Source organism: Microtus pennsylvanicus, chromosome 13, assembly GCF_037038515.1.
Source record: "Microtus pennsylvanicus isolate mMicPen1 chromosome 13, mMicPen1.hap1, whole genome shotgun sequence".
In the NCBI taxonomy this organism is placed as follows: Eukaryota; Metazoa; Chordata; class Mammalia; order Rodentia; family Cricetidae; genus Microtus; species Microtus pennsylvanicus.
This window is the reverse complement of record NC_134591.1, coordinates 35257153-35276685: the sequence shown is the minus strand read 5'-3', so window position 1 is coordinate 35276685 and position 19533 is coordinate 35257153. Positions and strand designations below refer to the sequence as shown.

The window sequence follows — 19533 nt, the reverse complement described above, 5'->3', positions numbered from 1 at the left end:
AAACTCTGCATGACTCTCTAAACTCCCACCCAGTCTGAGAAGCATTTCTGTTCTGATTAGAATTGCCAAGGGCTACCAGACCTCTCCAGACCTGCGACTGACCTGGCTTCAGAACATGGCTGGAAAACACTCTGAACGAAGCAATCACGCTGAAGCTGCCCAGTGCCTGGTCCACTCAGCAGCACTGGTCGCTGAATATCTGAGCATGCTGGAGGACCGGAAATACCTTCCTGTTGGCTGTGTAACATTCCAGGTAGGAATTTGTTGTGTGTGTGTGTGCGATCAAGGTAAATCCTTTAACCTGGTCCTGTGGACTCCTTGAGTTTGTAAGGAAAGCAGGAAGGAGGTAGGTCAGTGGCCAGCACAGTGAGTGAGCGGTGCCCATCCTCTTGTTCTGTGTCTGTTCCGAGAATTTAGTCAGAGCTTCATGGTACCAGGCGTGCACTCCACCCGGGCTGCATCTCCAGCCTGTTAAAGAGGACTTAGTTTTTATTTATTTATTTTTTCAAGACAGTGTTTCTCTGGTAGCCCTGACTATCCTGGAACTTACTCTACAGACTAGGCTGGCCTTGAAGTCAGAGATCCACCTGCTTCCTCCTGAGTGCTGAGATTAAAGGCGCGCACCACCGCCACCCAAGAGGACTTGGTTTTAAACTGGAAGCTGAAATTAGAGCTTCAGTCCTAGGTCCTCTTAGCTACTGAGCATGAGCTGTTTCTTTTCTTTCTTACAAATTAAAAGAGAGAGAGTGTGTTCATTCACGATGTGCCAGGACACCACCTGTGGGGGTCAGACGTCAGCCTTTCCCACATGGTTTTTTGGGGAAGTTATCCAGCAATAGTTATAATTTTATTATCTTAAAATAGAGCGTGATGTAGAGATTTATCTTTCCCATTGTGAAGGTGTGCACAGGGGCTGAATGGGCTTACCCCAGCTTCTTTTCTTTAACTTTAGTGAATAGTGAAATCTAACCGTTAGTTATTTCCCCATGTATGTTTTTCATGCTAGGAAAGTAATTCACTGCAAAAATCTTTTCATTATTTTTCCCTAGAATATTTCATCTAATGTGTTAGAAGAATCTGCTGTCTCAGATGATGTGGTGTCTCCAGACGAAGAAGGTATTTGCTCTGGAAAGTACTTTACTGAGTCAGGGCTCGTGGGGTTACTGGAACAAGCCGCCGCTTCCTTCTCTATGGTAGGTGACTGATCCATAAATGACATGTATGGCAGTGTTTTCTGCCTTGCGACCTTGCATTTTCTTTGAGAGCTTTTGCTCCACGTGTCTTTAAGAACTCTCCATCCAGATCTGTTACTGCTGCTCTTTGTATCTTAATGGTGTATGGCTTGCCCCAGCATTTTCATTGGCTTGTTTCTGAACCAGGCAAATCTGGGTTAATCTGCAGCGGTTATTTTCTTTGTTTATAAAATATTTTCTGAAACCTTTAAATTGAAAAAGAAGAAACTAAAACAAAGAAGGTTTTTAAGTTCCATTAGAGTAGACCAACATGACTTTGCAGCATTTCTGCCAGAGGAATTGGAGGTTTCCCTTCCGTTGAGCTGTGCTTGTGGAGCAGTCCTCCCTGGGTGGGTGTTGGAGGACTGGCTCTTGCCCGTCAGAGTGCATCCTGCATCCCTTACCGGCCTGTGCTGTTTGTATAAGGCCAGTCTTCGTTCCTTCCCATCTGTATGTGAAGAATTGAAGCTGTCAAGGGGAGCCCAGATAGGACTTTTATAGAAGGAACATAGCCTAACTTTCTTGAGCCTCTTTGATCAAGTCCCTGCTTCCTTTGATTTTACTGCTTAGTGTTCAGTGTCCCAGCACCAAGGTTCAGGAGACTATAAGGTTCGTGGAAGGGTAAGGGCAGAGCTTGAGATGATGTGCATAGCTGCCCTTCTTCCCTGGAATTAGATTTCTTCTCTAGGCCTTGAGCCTGTCCTGCAATGTATTGTTCAGTGCATCAAGTTCAGTCTGCGCTCCACACTTAACAGCCGTGTTAGTTCAGGTATAAGTTGTTCAGTCTGTTTATGTCTTGCTTTCCTTGACTGTTAAACACATCTAATAGTAATTTGTACTGCAGGTTAGCATGAGGAAGGAGTAAGTCAGTTCATAGAGAGTGTGTGTTCATTGCTTTAGTCAGTGGTAGTCCACTGGCATCATTACCATCTTTAGTGTTATTGGTCCTTAGAACCAATATATTTAAGTATAATAATTTTCAAGCTCTTAAAAATTTTTTCCAGACTTCAGTCCTTTCAAAAATGTCCTATCTCTAAGGAACGTGACCATCCCATGCTAGCCCAAAACTGAAGAGAACTAGCTGGGGGGCATGGGGCAAGGTTTTGTTTGTTTTGTTTTGTTTTTGCTATTGACAGACTAATTTAGTGAATTTTATCTGTGTATCTATATATGTATATAATTTTAATCATCCAAAGAAGTACATTTAGATTAAAGACTAGTGGTCTGTTGTGCAGAAATTCTTTTGCTAACATATATTATTAATATATATTAAGTATATATTCTTTTTAATTTAATTAAAAATGTTAACTTATTAAGATAATTTGCAGAGTATTTTACTTATGCTAAATGTATTTCCCTATTGAAGCTACATTATTGCTTCACGGTCCTCCTGTGATCAGTTCTGAAGTGTGTTCTACTCGCACTCTTACAGAAAGCACGTTTGCTGAGCTGGGAAGCCCTGGGAAAGCTGCTGTCTCCACTACTACAGTGTAGTCTGCTCCGGGCCAGAGTGCTGAGCAGTGTGAGCGCTCGGAACCTCACACTGCCTTAAAGTGTTTCAAGACTTTTCCATGGGTTTCTAGTAAGCAGCTTCCTGTGCCAGCTTACAATTTTCAAAAATCAAATGATTTAGGTTTTCCCAGAGGCCACAGGTTATCTGATTGTAAGAGAATTGGGGATCTGTGACCAGTGTAATAATTGAATCGGTTCTCAGGAGTGTCTATGCACACACGTTTACCTTAGTGACGTCATTATAGGCTAACCAGGAACAGGATGCCCAGGTCAAGTGATTCACAAATGGAAGAATTCATATATATATAGTTATAAGCACATACCCACTTGAGTCCTTCCAGATGAAAGGATACATTACATAAAATTGGTTTTTAAGCTCTAATACAATTAAAAATTAGACCTCTTGGAAAAGCTTCAGTGGTGTTATCTTTAAAAATACAGTGAATTTACAAATTGTAATGACTCTTCTCATTGATCTAAAAGAAAGCATCTCACAGACATTATTTCTGTAGGCTGGCATGTACGAAGCAGTTAATGAGGTTTACAAAGTACTCATTCCTATTCATGAAGCTAATCGGGATGCAAAGAAGCTCTCCACAATCCATGGTAAACTTCAGGAAGCATTCAGCAAAATCGTTCATCAGGTAACAGTCCCGACTTCTCACTTTATTATTATGGGGAGGGGGCGTCTAGAAACCTTAACACTGCCTGGTGCTCTTGTCTAGCCAGATCCCATGAAATGATCATTTTACTTGGGCTAAAAGAAGGTTCATAGCTAAGCTAAGCCCAGATTCATTAACACAACAATGAGTGAATTGGTCTAAAGTGGTTATGACTATTAGAGACTTCTCAAATGACTCCCCCCCCAACTTTTGAATTATTACCATCTAGCAATGTTTTGTGATCTTACTTTATTTTCTGTAATACATTGTAGATTATAATTATGGACCTGATATTTAAATTAATATCTGTTCCTTTGTTGCCAAAAAGTTTTTATGTATAAATTAACTTTTTGTTGATGTGAACTTCTAATGAAATCTTGGTATTTTTTACTGCTGTGGCTATGTTTGTTTCTCCTGCATTTGCACTGTTACCCATAGTGTATTTCTAACATGAAAATAATGAACAAAAAAAAGTTCTTGTGTCATTTATAAAGTGATTTCAGTACTTTACTTCACTGTGTAGGCCACATTATCACCAAAATTAGAATCAAATTAAACTTCCTTAGAAAGTGAAATTAGTGGCTGGCACTTCTGACCGAGTCATTGGCGCCACTGAAATTTTCCTGTTGGGCCTCCTCCCATGCAGTGATCTGCTTCCCTCTCAGCCCCGCCCTCCACCGGGCAGTGGAGCAGTGACCACCCCCTCCTGCACGCAGCACTGCAGCTGCTGCACTGTCTACCAACTCAACCTCAGTGGCCAAGCAGTTAGAGATGAGTTGACAGAATCTGAAAGTAAACTAGGCTGCTCCTGGTAAGCCAGGACTCTATTGTAATCTTATCAGATATTGAAGTTGCAAAAGATTATTTAGGTTTCATGGTGATAATAGGTATTTTTAAATAATCATTTATGTACATATACAAGGAACTTCATCTGCCTTGAGAGCTCTTTGATGCAAATTATGTGTTCAGTCTGGAACTAGTGGTTTTTCCAGAAAGTTCCATCCATTTGATTGAGTTCCTGGCATTTGGCAAAATTGCAGTGTATGTCCTGTTTAACCTGGATATTTCAGTGGAATGAAATTAGAGATCTGAATTAGACAGGCAGAACAGGCGGTAGATTAGGTTCTCGTTCCCTGAAATGTGTCCTTCCACTTAGAAAGTACTTTCACTTTTAAGATGTCTTTTCAAAGGTAAATTTTGGATATTGAGTTTTAAACAAATAGGTTATAAAATTTCTGTCTGTCTTAAATGAAGGAATGTTTGCTGTTTGAAATATTTTGTTATCCTCTGTGGTAAGGAATTTGTGGTATGGTACCATGTAACTGAACTTCCTTTGGCCTTTTTTTCTTCTGAACAGTTTTTTATGACTTGCCCTTTTTTTTACTTTTTATTACACAGAGTACTGGCTGGGAGGTAGGTAATGTTTTAGTTAGTTAAAGACACTAATAGATGGATTGGACCAGATTTCTTATGCCAATGCTTTGCCCACATGTGCTAGCTGTGGGCATTCTGTTGCTGTCTGCTTATCAACTGAATTCATTAACCAAAGAAATTTTGTTAAATACTGTAAGCTATTCTAAGACCTTTCTGCTGTGGAGGTTCAGGCAGTGCACGGAAGCCGTTACACTAATGAGATTCTTTGGTAAATGAGCCGCTGTTGTCACTTGAGTTTGTTTTTATCCTTTGGCGCATTTCCTCATCCACACTTACACACGGATTTCCTTTAACCATGTTGTTTCACTCATTTTCAGAGGTCGATTTGTATGATATTGCTCAGAGGTATAAACAGAAAATAGTGTATTTTGTTTGATGCCATCCGTTAGCAGACATACCATTTTCTATGTCTATATGAAGAGAAAAGTCATTTGTCTGTTAAACTGGGCATCCCGTCAGTAAAGATGGAGGCCAACTCTGGTGATAACTGAAATGTGGGCAGAGAGTAGGCATCTTGAATTGAAGAAATTGTGTTTAATTTGATCATGAGTCACTTTGCCCTGTATATAGCCCACCCGACCCTCACCCCTGGAAAGAAATCCATTTTGGTCACTTAAATTTAGTTAGGAAAGCAAGATAAAAACATTGAGAAAATGTAAATTTGACTTCATATTCTTATAGTTTATTACTATATAATAAAGACTACATGTACTTCCTTTTATATAGTAGTTAAATTTAGAAAAGTTAAATATAAACTAAATATTATCTGAAATTACCATGGAGAGCTGATCATAGTAATTTTTCATCTTTCTGTAAAGGGAGAATACTATAAATTATGCCCTAATAGTGAATAAGGTCTGTTTGGGCTAGGTGTGTTGGTAAGATTTTGGCTTTGCCTCTCGGCTTGTCATTAGACCTGTGCTGCCTGAATAGCTAGGCTTCTCTGTTTGGTTCCTTTATAGTCCTTGTTTGGGAACCCAATAGAAAACCGTAGGGAGCAATGTGACTACTGGATGTCATTCTATTTCTGAAAAAGCTTGTCTTTTCATGAGCTGGTACTTGTACATCTACATCCGTTCTCCAGATTAAATGTGCATGCCCTTATTTATGTTTAAAATAGAATCTCTCATTTTGTGGCTTCATCTAGACATAAGCAGAGTCTTGCCACGGCTGTCTTCCAGGGATAAAGTTCCTCATGGATATTCTAGCATGAAATAGAACTAACTGAAAAATAGACATAAAAATTAAGAATACATTAAAACCTCTGAGCAGTTTTTTACAAGTCTGCTTGATGCTAAATCGACCCCTGGACAATATTCTTTCCACTGGTTGAGATTAATCCCATTCTCCCATCATGTCACTGCATGGTAAAAGCTGCACAGACCGTGTTTCCTCGTTTGCATTCCTGTCACTGCCTTTATGGATCTTCAGCTTCATAGCATCTGAATTTGTTGCACGTGTGGTTTTGTTTGTTTGTTTGTTTGGTTTATTTTTGGTTTTTTTTTGCTATCCCTTGTTAAACTTAAGTGGATGCTTGTGTTTTAAAAATGTGTTTGCTGCCATTTGCTGCTTAAATGTTTTGAAATTCCCCTAATTAAAATGCTTTCTGTTTTCTCTCTCTTGCCCCTGGTTGCTGGCCTCCTCCCTCCTTTTACTATTGTCTATTGTGGTAAGTTCCTACCTTGTGAATCTTTTCCTGTGTGACTCTGACAGCTCTTCATGTTTCCTAAAACTGTTTCTTAGCTAATGTCTTGGTATTCTCATACAGCTCTCATTGGATCAATACCTAGTAAGGACAACTTATATATTGTAGAAGGTTTCTTGATTCTGCAATGTTCCTCATTTTACATTCTGTTCTTGATTCTGAGAAATTATGTAACTTCGCAAAGCTTTTTTTTGGGGGGGGGGGAGAGAGAGAAAGAGAAAGAGAGAGAGAGAGAGAGAGAGAGAGAGAGAGAGAGAGAGAGAGAGAGAGAGAGAGAGAGAGAGAGAAAGAAAGAAAACCCTCAGTCATGATATTTAGCAGTTTACTGAAGTATTTATAGATGATACATTGTGACACTCTCCAGAGCTGCCAGTGCTGACTACTGCATTTTGTTCCTCCGTATCTGTTTGCTATTTGCTTTTATATTTATTATTGTTTATCATTTTTCCCCTAAGCCTGTTTGTTGTACTTGGCATAATAGGAAATAAATCATTTCCTATGGTGTGCTTAAATTATATTTAAAAGAAAATGTTTCATTTCTGTATGAAATGTCATAACCATTTCACATTTTGTGCGCATCCATTTATTTTTAAAAGATGCATTTGCTCATTTGCCAAATAGTTATCAGTCTGTTTGATGAGATCCACCTCTGGAAGCTCATATTTTTCAAAAAAAAAAAACTCTCTTCAAATATTGATAACATAGTTACATGACATTTCCTCTATTCAAAAATTATCACAACCTATTTATTTAAATACCATATCCTATTCCATGTAGCGTTTAGAATCCAGAACTGTTATAGAAAATAAAGTTACCTTATAAGGATAACTCCTGATGTATTACCAAACAGAGCTGTCCCCTAACCTTTGACATAAAGGCATCTGAAGTGATTCCCTTAACTTATTACTGAATTGCATGAACATCATAAATTTCAATTAATGTTGTTGTGTGCTCAGAAACACTGGCTACATACAGTTTTGGCTTCTACACTAATGTTGAGTTAAATATTGTAATTCATCCAAATAAATAAAATGAATGCAGAATTAGAAACAGCCAATTAAAATGAGAGGAGATGAATGAACACTGAAAGGTTTTATCCCTTTTTCCTTCTCTCTCTGAGGATGGAACGTAAAGGTACTTGGAGGTAGTTGAGTGGGGATGTGTGACACTTTACAGGAAGAGAGGAAATATGGGTATAAAGCCCGCAGGGGTCTTTACCTCAGGACCATGTGCTGTTTTGCCTGAGGGGGCAGGGAGTGAGAGGGAGTGCTTTGTGCAGTTGGTGCCTCCCTGGTAGTAGACCTGAAGGTGGATCTAGTGAGAACATGCCAAACCATTTTGTTTTGCTTCCTCTGCTGGCTTTGACATCAGCAAACTGTAGGTGATATTGAATATGACATCTTCTGGGGGGGATGGGGATATGTAATGGTCGTAATTTAACCTCTGATAAGAAACTGGCTAGGCTATATCTGAGAAAAGTATGTCTGTTAAGCTACCACTTGATCTTTACATTGGATTGTACAAGAAAGATCTGAAAAATATAAAAAAACAGGTATGGCAGGGCCAGGCGGTGGTGGAGCACGTCTTTGATTCCAGCACTCGGGAGGCAGAGACAGGTAGATCTCTGAGTTTGAGGCCAGTCTGGTCTACAAGAGCTAGTTTTAGGACAGCCAGGGCTGTTACACAGAGAAACCCTGTCTCAAAAACAAAACAAAACAGACACACACAAACAGGCATGGTAGAGGATGGCACTGTAACATGAAGGAAGATAAAACAGAGAAGGGGAGGTAATCCTGTAGTCAGTTACTCAACAGACGTGTTTATAATCCCAGGACCTAGGAGGCTGAGGTAGGAAGATGGGGTTCAAGGCCAGTCTTCGCTGGATAGGGTGTTCCAGGCTATCCTGGATTACAAGAAACACTGTTTTAAAACCAGAAAAAAAAAGTTAAAAATAAATTAAATTACTCAGAGAAATTCACAAGAGTTCTTAAGAAAATCACCAGAGAAGTGACGACAGCTGAAGGTCGTCCTCATGTGTGGGCGTTTGTACTTGGGTATGGACTGTGTAGGAGCCTGGAGTTTGGTGTCCCATAACAATGCCGGAGTTTAACTTTTGCTCCATCCCTTTCTACAGTGTGATCATAGGAAGGTTATTACTCTCTCACGCTCTTTTTTTTCTTTCTTTCTTTCTTTCTTTCTTTCTTTCTTTCTTTCTTTCTTTCTTTCTTTTTCTTTTTCATCTGTAAGATTAAAAAAATAGTGGTACTAATCACAGAATTCTGCTAAATATTGATGTAATACATGTAGGCTGGGCATACTGTTGTGTGCCTGTAACTTCAGCATTCTGGTAGCCAGTATAGGCTACAAAAACTAGAAATGAAAAGGAAGTTGATATAATGCATATAGAGTGTTTACAACATAGTAAATACTCAGAAACTGCTGGAGATCAGTTTTTTATTGTTGCTGTGTTAATGTCATTGTTTTTACCATTACTGTCACTTGAAATATGTTGGCTTGGTTGTTGATATAATGGGGTCAGACCTATAGACTTCATGAATTCTAGCGAATGCTGGACTATCCCCCAGCTCCTGTTGAAATCTTCACATAAGAGTTAGGCTAACAGGCCAGGTGCAGTGGCATGTTCCTATAATCCCAGCTATTCCAGAGGAGGGGTCGAGACGGTTACAGTTTGAGGCTAGCCTGGAAACTTTAGCAAGGCCTTGTCTCAAGATAGAAAACAGAAAGGAAAACAAGGCTGAGATGTCATTCATTAGTAGAGGGCTTGCCTAAAGCCCCAGGATCAATCCCCATGTGCCCTTCCCCAGTCCGCTCAAAAAAAAATTAGGTTAATAAAATGCTTCATGTATTATGTTTCCAAGTGGAAATCGTGGCTAGAAGAATCTGATAAATGGTCTTTAAGAAGAATAGACCCAACAGAAGGGAAAGGAGATGGCCGCTGTAGATGCTGCTGTGCCTGTATGGAAATCAGCTAGCATAGTGGAAACCGCTGGATGAAGATAAGCAATGCTCCAGGAATGGTGTCATTGTGGAAATATACCGCTACCCAACAGAAGCTTGCTTCTTTAGTAAAGAAAACAAAGCTAGAACAGACGTAAAATGCATTTGACTTGGGAGCTAATTTTCTTTGCTGGTGCATAGCTTCATCACCCACAGAGTCAAGAAAGTCCTGAGTAAAATGCTTGGGAAGAATATGCTGTGTGTAGTGTGAAAGTGATGTGAAATTCAGAATAAATTCTGAACAGGAAAGGAAAGAGTGATAAATTGCAGGAAAGTAATTCAAAACAAAAGCAAATATCAAAACTGAAAAGAAAATTAGTTGAATGTGTTTTACTGAAGATGAAGCTTTGATAAACTGGATACAGTCAGTGAGCTCTAAATTGGAATATGGTTGCTTGGATTATTGGCCTTTCTCTGTCTGTCCTCACCCTCTATACCACACACATATGCCACACACACACACACACACACACACACACACACACACAAACACACGGTCCAGGAACTCCTTGTTGTTTCTCTGATGCTCCTGTCTCCTGTTCTCATTGCCTCTGCTCCACCCACACTGTTCTCCATCTTGTTTCTCAATCCAGATAAGACTTTTGTCTCAGAGTCTTTGGCTGCAGTAAACTTCCCCCAAGAAATCTATGTGACTAGTTAGCATCTCTCCCCTCAGCTGTCACCTGCTTGGCGAGAGACATCCCTCTCTGCCTTGGGTGAATTCTTGTGTCATAATGCCTTACGTGCCTTAGGCATTCAGTACTCAAATGGACGCTTTCCATCACATCACATATATCCTATTTTGTGGCAGGATCTGCTTTTTTCTTCTCTGTCTACTGCTATGTCCCCTCTTTTTTTTACTTATTTTTTTTTTCTTTTGAGCCTTGTGGATGACCGGAGCATTAACTGTGATTTGGCTTCAACAAGATTAATCTTTCATTCTTGACCCTACTCCATTAGTTTATACCAATTTATATTGTAATTATTTGATTTCATATTTTATTATTTTGAGGAGCAAGTCTTATTTTTATTCTGTTAGAGAAGATTAATGATAGCTAACATAATAATATCAATATGAAAAGTATGTTAAAAGAGGTAGTTAAGTTCTAGTCTGATCCAGGGTCCAGACTAGTAAGACAGTGAGCTCCTGGGTCCCTTCACCAACAGGTCACATCACAATGTTCTGTCTGTTCTGGGATGTCACTAGAAAGATCAATAAAATGGAAGCAAGAAAGTAATCCTTATTATACAAAGGTTGAGAATTGGAAAGTTTAGCTAAGGGAAGCAAGTCCTAATTACTGTCTTTAAACAATATTAAAGATTTAGAATAACATTTTAAACTGGAAACATTTTGAGCTACATAGCTAGAATAGAATATTCTAGTATTTTTAGTTTTAAGAAGTAAGAATTATTTATGTATGAGACATGGTTTGAAAATGAATCATATATTTTGTATATAGTTATCTTGGATGTTTTGTTTATGTTCCATGCAATGTCTTCTTGCTTTGATTGTGTCAAGGTATATTATTGGTGGTTCTAATAAAAATTTCCATAAAATTTATTTAATTCATCCAGACATTTTATTTACTATAAGAATCAATTAATATTCATGTTAAATTCAAATGAAGTAACTGAAGAAAATTTTTGTTAGAAATTTCATTTCTTTAGCATCAAAGATATTTTTCTGAGTATGGCTGAAAATACGAGGTTATCATTATACTTTTCCTCATGTGAGGATTATAAAACTGATAAATTAGGACCCAAGTTTCTCATTTTGATTAATTACTTATATTTGTTGTTCAATTTTTAAATGTATTTGCCATCTGGTCTCTTCTGTAAAGCAAAAGTAAATACAAAACAAGTTAGGCTTAAAGAAAATTCAGAGGAACTTAATGCTTTATGTGGTTTATACGTAGGGGTCACTGCAAAATTCTTCTGAAACAGTTTAGAACTGCGTGGGAAAAATCCAGATGTTATCCTTATTGAAAGAATTGGTTCTCCTTGAGTTTGTAAGAATCGTGTAGGTTTCTGTCCTTGAACCTGCTAGCAGTGTGTGGTTGATGTTAAGTCCTATGACAGCATTGTGTGCTTCGAGATGTCAGAAGCAGGATAGTGATTCTTATCATAAAAAGATCAAAAATTGGGAAATTAGTGAGTGCCTTTGGCAGTCTTTAAAATATCAAGTCATCTCAAAATGTTATTATTGCCTTGCACTCACATTTTTTCCTTTCTATTCCACTTTTCCTCTTCCCTATACGTTCACTCAGCAGAATGGCACCGATGAAGTGATTTTTACGTTAATACTTCTGAAGGACTTGGCACCTCACTGATTTTGTACTGTGTGCCAGATGCTCTCCTTGGCTCCTTTAATATACGCAAAGGATATTAAAGGATGAGAAGGATAGTGTTGACTTAAAAATATATTAGTGCTGTTTTATTTCACTTGGTGTGCTTTTCTATTAAGGCTCAATAAAGAAAATAAATTAATGTAGCCCAACTGTATCAACTTAAAAGCAAAGACCATTTTGTTTTATTTGGTAAAAAAATAAACAAAGAAAGAAACTTGCATAACCATTGTTAGAAATAATGAAGAAAAATCATTTTTTTTGTTTTTATTCTCATTGAAAAAAAATAAACATAATTTAGAGTTAACTTTTTACAGTGTTTTGAAAATTTTACAATATAGCAATCTAAGCATAATGTAAAAAACAAAAAGGTTTTATATTAAATTTTCTCATTTTCCTAAACCTAGGATGGTAAGCGGATGTTTGGCACCTATTTCCGTGTTGGTTTTTATGGAACCAAGTTCGGGGATTTGGATGAACAGGAGTTTGTGTACAAGGAGCCTGCAATAACCAAACTCGCAGAGATTTCTCACAGATTGGAGGTGAATGCTGGTGCTTCACGAATATCATTTTATATTTCTACAATGAATAGACTTTCACATCCAGTTTTTAATTATTAAATAAGCCAGATAAAAGACTTCTATGATACATAAGAATTTTTGAGAGGTAAACTTAACACCTTTTCAAAGCCTTCTTTTATGACAACAGTAAATTATTATTAGCTATACTTTTGAGGCTTTATTTTCACACAAATTTTCTAAGCTACTTTATCCTTCAGAATTACTCCAGAGTTTGTCTACACTTACAAAAGAGACAAGATATTAAGTAGCTGTGTGTGATGGGTTTGAAAGCAGAGGTCCAGGAAATAGCTTATTTGAGTGTTGTCTCTGTGGCCTAACCATCCAGTGAGATGTCTTCCAAGATTCCCGCTGCGGTCACGCCTGGAAACCCTCATAGAATCCCTTCTGGAGAGCTCCTTCCTTTTAGATGACCGCTGTGTTCATTGTGTTAACACATCTTTCCTTTCCAGTTGCTCCTCTGACCCTTCTTTTACTGCTCCAAGTGTGGCTTGTGCCTCGAGTCTATTAGTGTCACCCAGGAGATTGCTTCAAATGTAGAGTCCTGGCTCCCGCCTCAGACTAAATCAGAGTCTACATTTTGCCAGGATCTCCGAGAGACTTGTGTGTACAGAGCAGCTTGGGAAACAGGCCTCTCGGCTTTGTTTCTCTTCTCTGCTGGTCTTGATCCTTACAGCTCACTTTACTCTGTGTAGTTTTCATAATCTGGCTCAAACTATGACTTTTTATCTTTTATGAATTAGGTAAGTCTTGAGAAATTTTGAGACCACATTTCCCAAACTTTATCATACAAAGCCCCTTTGTGGGAGGTGTGGGGCTAATGTGTGGAGAGCTCCTGAGTGGCTGGACTCACAGGTCACCTTCTTCCTTCAATGGCTTAGTTTTCCTTCTGAAGAGCCATGACCACTGCCCAAGCTGCGGCTCAGTCTTATTTCTTTTGAGGACCCCTTGTAAAAACCTGAAATTTTTTATTGAAGAAAAAATTCTTTGACTGTTATTTAATTGTATAGATGGAAATGATATAGTTAGAACAAAACTTGCCAAATCTCCCAATCTTGCTGAGGCATCTCCCTCCAGGACCTACTCTGGTTTACTAATCCTAGGAAATTCATGTAAAAGATTACCTTCTCTTCATTACAGGGATTTTATGGAGAAAGATTTGGAGAGGATGTGGTTGAAGTCATCAAGGACTCTAATCCTGTAGACAAGTGTAAATTAGATCCTAACAAGGTAAGTTGATCAGACTGTAATAATGTGTAGTTGCGTCTCTGAAGGTCTCCACATGGTTTTGTTTGACATCTACTAAGTGACAGGTTACTGTAAGTGAATAAGGACCTTTCCCTTTTTCAGGCATACATTCAGATTACCTATGTGGAGCCATTCTTTGACACCTATGAGATGAAGGACAGAATCACTTATTTTGACAAGAATTATAACCTCCGCCGGTTCATGTACTGTACACCCTTCACTTTAGATGGCCGTGCCCATGGGGAACTTCATGAACAGTTCAAACGGAAGACCATTCTGACAACGTCTCATGCCTTTCCTTACATTAAAACAAGGGTCAATGTCACTCACAAAGAAGAGGTAAGTCCACAACTGAGGAAAAGGGATTCATGCAATTAGTATATACACGCTGTGAATTAGCATGTGGTTTTAGCAGAAAATCTGTCCCATCTACTTGACATAATAGAATTTTACCATTATTATTCATTCATTTTTGGCTATCTTCTGAGTCCCTAATTCATTATCAGTTTGGTTTTGGTTTTTCTTAAGGATTTATTGGGTTTTTGTTTTGTTTTGTTTTTATTAATTTAGAGATTGAGGTTTAGATTTTGTTATGAAAGCTTATAATGGGTCCCATTTCTTCTGATTTTATTGTTTAAAGCTCATTAGGTAGTTTTAGTCAGTGCACTGACCTGATTGCTATTGTTTTACTTTACTCAGATAATCTTAACACCAATTGAAGTTGCTATCGAAGACATGCAGAAAAAGACGCAAGAATTGGCATTTGCAACACATCAGGATCCAGCAGACCCGAAAATGCTTCAGATGGTCCTCCAGGGGTCTGTAGGCACAACTGTGAACCAGGTTGGTGTTTCTTGCTGGATGTGTGCATTTTAACTTACACACTGGACTTGGAGTAATAGTGTCATGTTTACAGAATAACAAAATCATATCAAGTGGATTAGTCACAAGGTACGAAGTACAAATGGAGGTAAACTGAAAAACGGAAGTTTAATAGCATCTCATTACGATTTTCTTATCTGCCTTCTCCACTGCCTATGTTTATATCTATTATATTGTAGGAATCTGATCACGTAAAATATTCTTTGCTAGACAGTTGTGGGGACACACCTTTAATCACACATTGGAGAGGCTGAGGCAGACAGATTTCTGTGAGTTCAAGGCCAGCCTGGTCTCTGGAGCAAGTTCCAGTCCAGGCTACATAATGAGTCCCTGTCTCATAAAGCAAAATCTTCCCCTAAAAAATATACATGATTCAAAAAAGACTCATTCCAGAGCTGTGTTGAACACACGTGAATCTCTTAAATCTTTTAAATTCTTGATGGTGTTTCCTTGTCCTGGAATAAATAATGTGGAACTATTTTGGAAAATGTAATAACATTTACATATAAGATACCACTGTTATTTTATCACACATGTTGGAAGCCATTATGATATTCCTATGGTTTGCTCAGATCATCTTGCTCATAACTTTAGGCCTGGCCCCAATCTTTTTGTTTGTTTGTTTGGGTTTTTTGTTTTTGTTTTTTTTGTTTGTTTGTTTTTTTCGAGGCAGGGTTTCTCTGTGGTTTTGGAGCCTCTCCTGGAACTAGCTCTTGTAGACCAGGCTGGTCTCGAACTCACAGAGATCCGCCTGCCTCTGCCTCCCAAGTGCTGGGATTAAAGGTGTGCGCCACCACCGCCCGGCGCCTGGCCCCAATCTTAAAGAATATCCCCAGTTAGGAGCATCAGGAAAAGCTTTAGTCAGGTTTTTCATATGTCTTAACCACTTTTTGGATTAAAAAGCAATGCTGAAAAATGCTCTATTGTACAACTGAAATAAGACCTTTGTGCCCCTAACATGTATGTGATGTTTGTTTTCTCTCTTCAAATTATTTAGAAGATCATCTTGCTTAATTTACTCTATCAAGAGTAACTATTGCAAGGCTGAGGGAAGTTGAAAGTTGTTTGCTAATAACCAGTGGATTGGGAGATACATTGAAATTTGTGCATCCAGAATAATTAAAAACAAAAATATAAGGCAAAGTGTATTCATGAAGTCAATAGTCAACCTTCAAAATCCTATTGATTTCTTTGAAGGATGAACCATTAAGAAATTAATCTAGGGCTGGTGAGATGGCTCAGTGAGTAAGAGCACTTGGTGCTCTTCCAGAGGTCCCTAGTTTGATTCCCCCAGCACCCACATGGCAGCTTACAGCTGTCTCCTAACTCCAGTTCCAGGGCATCCAGTGCCGCCTTCTGGTTTCAGTGGACCCTACATATGTACATATACATACATAAATACATACATATATACAAACACACATACACATACATGCATGCACAATATGCATACACATAAAATAGTAAAATTTAAGAGAGAGAGAGAGAGAGAGAGAGAGAGAGAGAGAGAGAGAGAGAGAGAGAGAAATCTAATTGTAGGAAAACCTGAGCTGTCCCTGAAGAGTCGTAAAAGACATGCATGTATTCAGTGTAAATGTAGCCCTGTCATTGCCATGGCCCTGTGGGTAAACTCCATAACTCTAAAGAATAAAAACACTTCATTATTCCCTTTTATTTTTCAGGGACCTCTGGAGGTTGCCCAGGTCTTCCTGTCTGAAATACCTGGTGACCCAAAGCTCTTCAGACATCACAACAAGCTGCGTCTTTGCTTCAAAGACTTTACTAAAAGGTAATTGAGGCTTGTTGCGTAAAGAACTTCAAATTAAGAATGGCCAGTACCAAAATTTAAGATAAGAGCCACAAGGAACTGTTGAAAAGAGAAGCTAGGAATTTGTTCCCTGTGATGAGCAATCTGCATGGCATATACAATTCTTTACTAGCATCCACCTGCACCCTTTCATACCCAACTCTGACATTGAAAGCTGCTGTTTATGCCAAAACAATTAGTATTATTCTTCAGTGTGTAGCACCAGTTTCCCTCCCTCAAAAAACTGGAAGAAAAATATGTTGAAATACTAACCTTATCAGTGTATTTATGTCCTTACTCAGGTCACTTAGTCTTTGTGATCTTCAGTTTCCTAACAAATGAAAGATAATGTAATCTCCCTCTCACAGAGAGGTTTACAAACTGGGTTAAATAATGCACAGATGTCTAGGGCCTCAAGTGCACCCCCTTCACAGGACTCAGCATGTCGCTGTTCTGGTCACCGTGACTTATTGCACAATAGAAGATGAGCAAGGGGAAGACACATGTCTAGAGCTCAGAGGACCCTCTGCCAGTGCATTCCTCCAGCAGTAAACTAGCAGAGTGTTGGGGATGGCATACTAAACTGGCAGGAGGAAGGCACATAGTAACAAAATATCTGGAACAGCAAACCACTCTCCAGATCCAGATTCCCAGAGGCCAGCCAAAAATCAGCATTGTAATGAGACCTAAGGACAGCAACTTTGGTGTATAATCTTAACTTCCCCCAGCACAAAATCAACCTAAAAGCATTGCTACACTAATATTTGGCACATAATAGGTATTCAATAAATATTAGAATTTGTAACAATAGGGAAAAGTCTTTATCAACTCATTATTAATTCCTAATTTTTATTTATTAATAATATGATCACAAAAGAAAGAATGATTAATATAACTTGGCATTGTTAGGAAAGATTCCACACTTTTTTTTTTGGTTTTTTTGTTTTGTTTTTCAAGACAGGGTTTCTCTGTGGCTTTGGAGCCTGTCCTGGAACTCGCTCTGTAGACCAGGCTGGTCTCGAACTCACAGAGATCCGCCTGCCTCTGCCTCCCGAGTGCTGGGATTAAAGGCGTGCGCCACCATCGCCCGGCGATTCCACACATTTTATGTGGACCTTGAAGAATTAATTCTAGGTTTTAAACATTAAAAAAGTAAAAGAATTTACCAAAAAGGAAAAACCATGAACCATTTTCAGTATCTGTGTAAGAATGGTCAGTAATGCAGTGATGCTGAAACCGTAGAAGCCATGGGGTAAGGGCCTGAGAAACACCTAGGAAGCACTAAAGGTCAGACTAAAGAGTACCATGGGCTGTAGCTGCAGCTCAGTGGAAGAGTACTTCCCTAGCACATCCAAGGTACTGGATTAATCCCCCACACTCCCGAAGGTTTCTGAAAGAGCCACTGGACAATTGTGACTGAGTTCCAGCTAACAAAGCATCAGAGCTTGAGCCAGAGAACCCTGTCTCATACTTTCTAACATGGTTTATCTTATCAAATTGTTTATTGAATGTGTTTATTAAATTATAAATAACTTATGAACTATAGACAAAAGTTTCTGTCCCACCTGGTCCCACATCCATTTAGTCCAAAGAAACACACAGAGGCTTATATTAATTATAAACTGTTTGGCCTATTAGCTCAGGCTTATTATTAACTAGCTCTTACAACTTAAATCAACCCATAATTCTTATCTAAATTAAACTTGGTATGTTTTCTCAGTGACGCATTCTCATCTGTTTCCTCTGTCTGTGTGGCAACTGCATCTCTGCCTTTCTCTTCCCAGAATTCTCTGAGTTTGGTCACCCATCTATACTTTCTGCCTGGCTACTGACCAATCAGCATTTTATTAAACCAATATGAGTGACAAATCTTTACAGTGTATAAAAGCATTATCCCACAGCACCTGACATTGGTTTTTATCATCAGTAAATGTGGATGGTGCTGCCACTTCCCTTTTCATTGCATTAGCTTTACAGAACTCTCAGTTCCTTTCACCTGAGCTTTACAGACACCCAAAATAAAAACTTAAAAAGCTTTATCTGGGGTCTGGGGAACACAGCTCAGCTGGTAAGAGTGTCTGTGTATGTAGCATGCATGGAGTCCTTCTAGGTTTGATCCCTAGGATTACATAAAACATTTAAGCATACAGCTATACTTAATCTCAGAGTTTAAGAGGTACATCCAGGAGAATTAGAGGTTCAGGGACATCTTTTATCTGGCAACTGAGGCCAGACTGGACTGAACCAGACTCTGTCACAAAAAAAAACAAACAAACAATCAGTTCTATGAAATTTTGTGATTTTTAAATGTAAATTTGTTTTTAACTGATACATTGATATGTTTTGATCCATGAATACACTACATCATTCATATATATATATCCTCAGACACTTAACCATTTCTTAGTAGCAAAAATAGTTCAAAATCTTTTCTTCTAACTTTTTAGGATATAGTATAGCACACTGTTGTCTTTGGTTACCCTAATTTGTAATAGCATACCACAGTGTCTCAGTCCAGTCTGATATAGCTAAGCATCCTTTGCCAGTCTCTCTGCCCATTGTCCCATCCTTCTCCCCAACTTCTGGTAACCACTGTTCTAGTCCCAACTTCTTTGGGAATCACATTTTTAGATTACACATGTATAATACCTGTCTTCCTGAGCTAGACTTATTTCACTCTGTACAATATCTGTTTTCTTATGAGTTGTTGTGAATAAGACTCGATTTTAAGGCTAAAATGTATTCCATTATATATATGTACCATGCTTGTATATTTGTATATGCATGCAAACAGAAACCTAAAGTTGAAATTGGGTGACCTCCTCCAGCATTTTCTACCTTCTATTTTGAAAGTCTCTTCCTGAGCAAACTAGATTGACTGGCTAGTGAGCTCCATGCCTCCTCCTGTCTGCTCTCTCCTCTCCACCCATCCACCACTGAGATTAATTTGTATATGGAACTCCACACCTGGCTCCTCATCATTGTTGTGGTTTTGGTTTTTCCATGTGTGCTAGGGGATTGGGCTCAGGTCTTCATGCTTAGACAGCCTCCTCCCCAGCTTCCCCCCCTTTTTATTATTAAATTTGTTCTTTGACAGTTTCATACATTTA

At 38.6% G+C, this 19533-nt stretch overlaps 1 protein-coding gene across 10 annotated transcripts in view; it reads left to right on the top strand.

The window, feature by feature from the left end:
* The window catches only part of Dock7 (dedicator of cytokinesis 7), a 189995-nt gene that overhangs the window by 163359 nt on the left and 7103 nt on the right, over positions 1–19533 (top strand). For 5 of the 10 annotated variants that reach the window (XM_075946993.1, XM_075946989.1, XM_075946988.1 and 2 more), the window contains 9 exons: positions 61–253; positions 1050–1193; positions 3257–3388; positions 4805–4819; positions 12325–12450; positions 13627–13716; positions 13837–14073; positions 14434–14577; positions 16299–16405. In XM_075946993.1, coding sequence (XP_075803108.1) covers positions 61–253; positions 1050–1193; positions 3257–3388; positions 4805–4819; positions 12325–12450; positions 13627–13716; positions 13837–14073; positions 14434–14577; positions 16299–16405 — 1188 coding nt within the window. Of the gene's footprint in view, positions 1–60; positions 254–1049; positions 1194–3256; positions 3389–4804; positions 4820–6514; positions 6630–12315; positions 12451–13626; positions 13717–13836; positions 14074–14433; positions 14578–16298; positions 16406–19533 lie in introns of those variants that run through there. The other 5 variants (XM_075946991.1, XM_075946992.1, XM_075946986.1 and 2 more) reach the window with 2 other exon arrangements.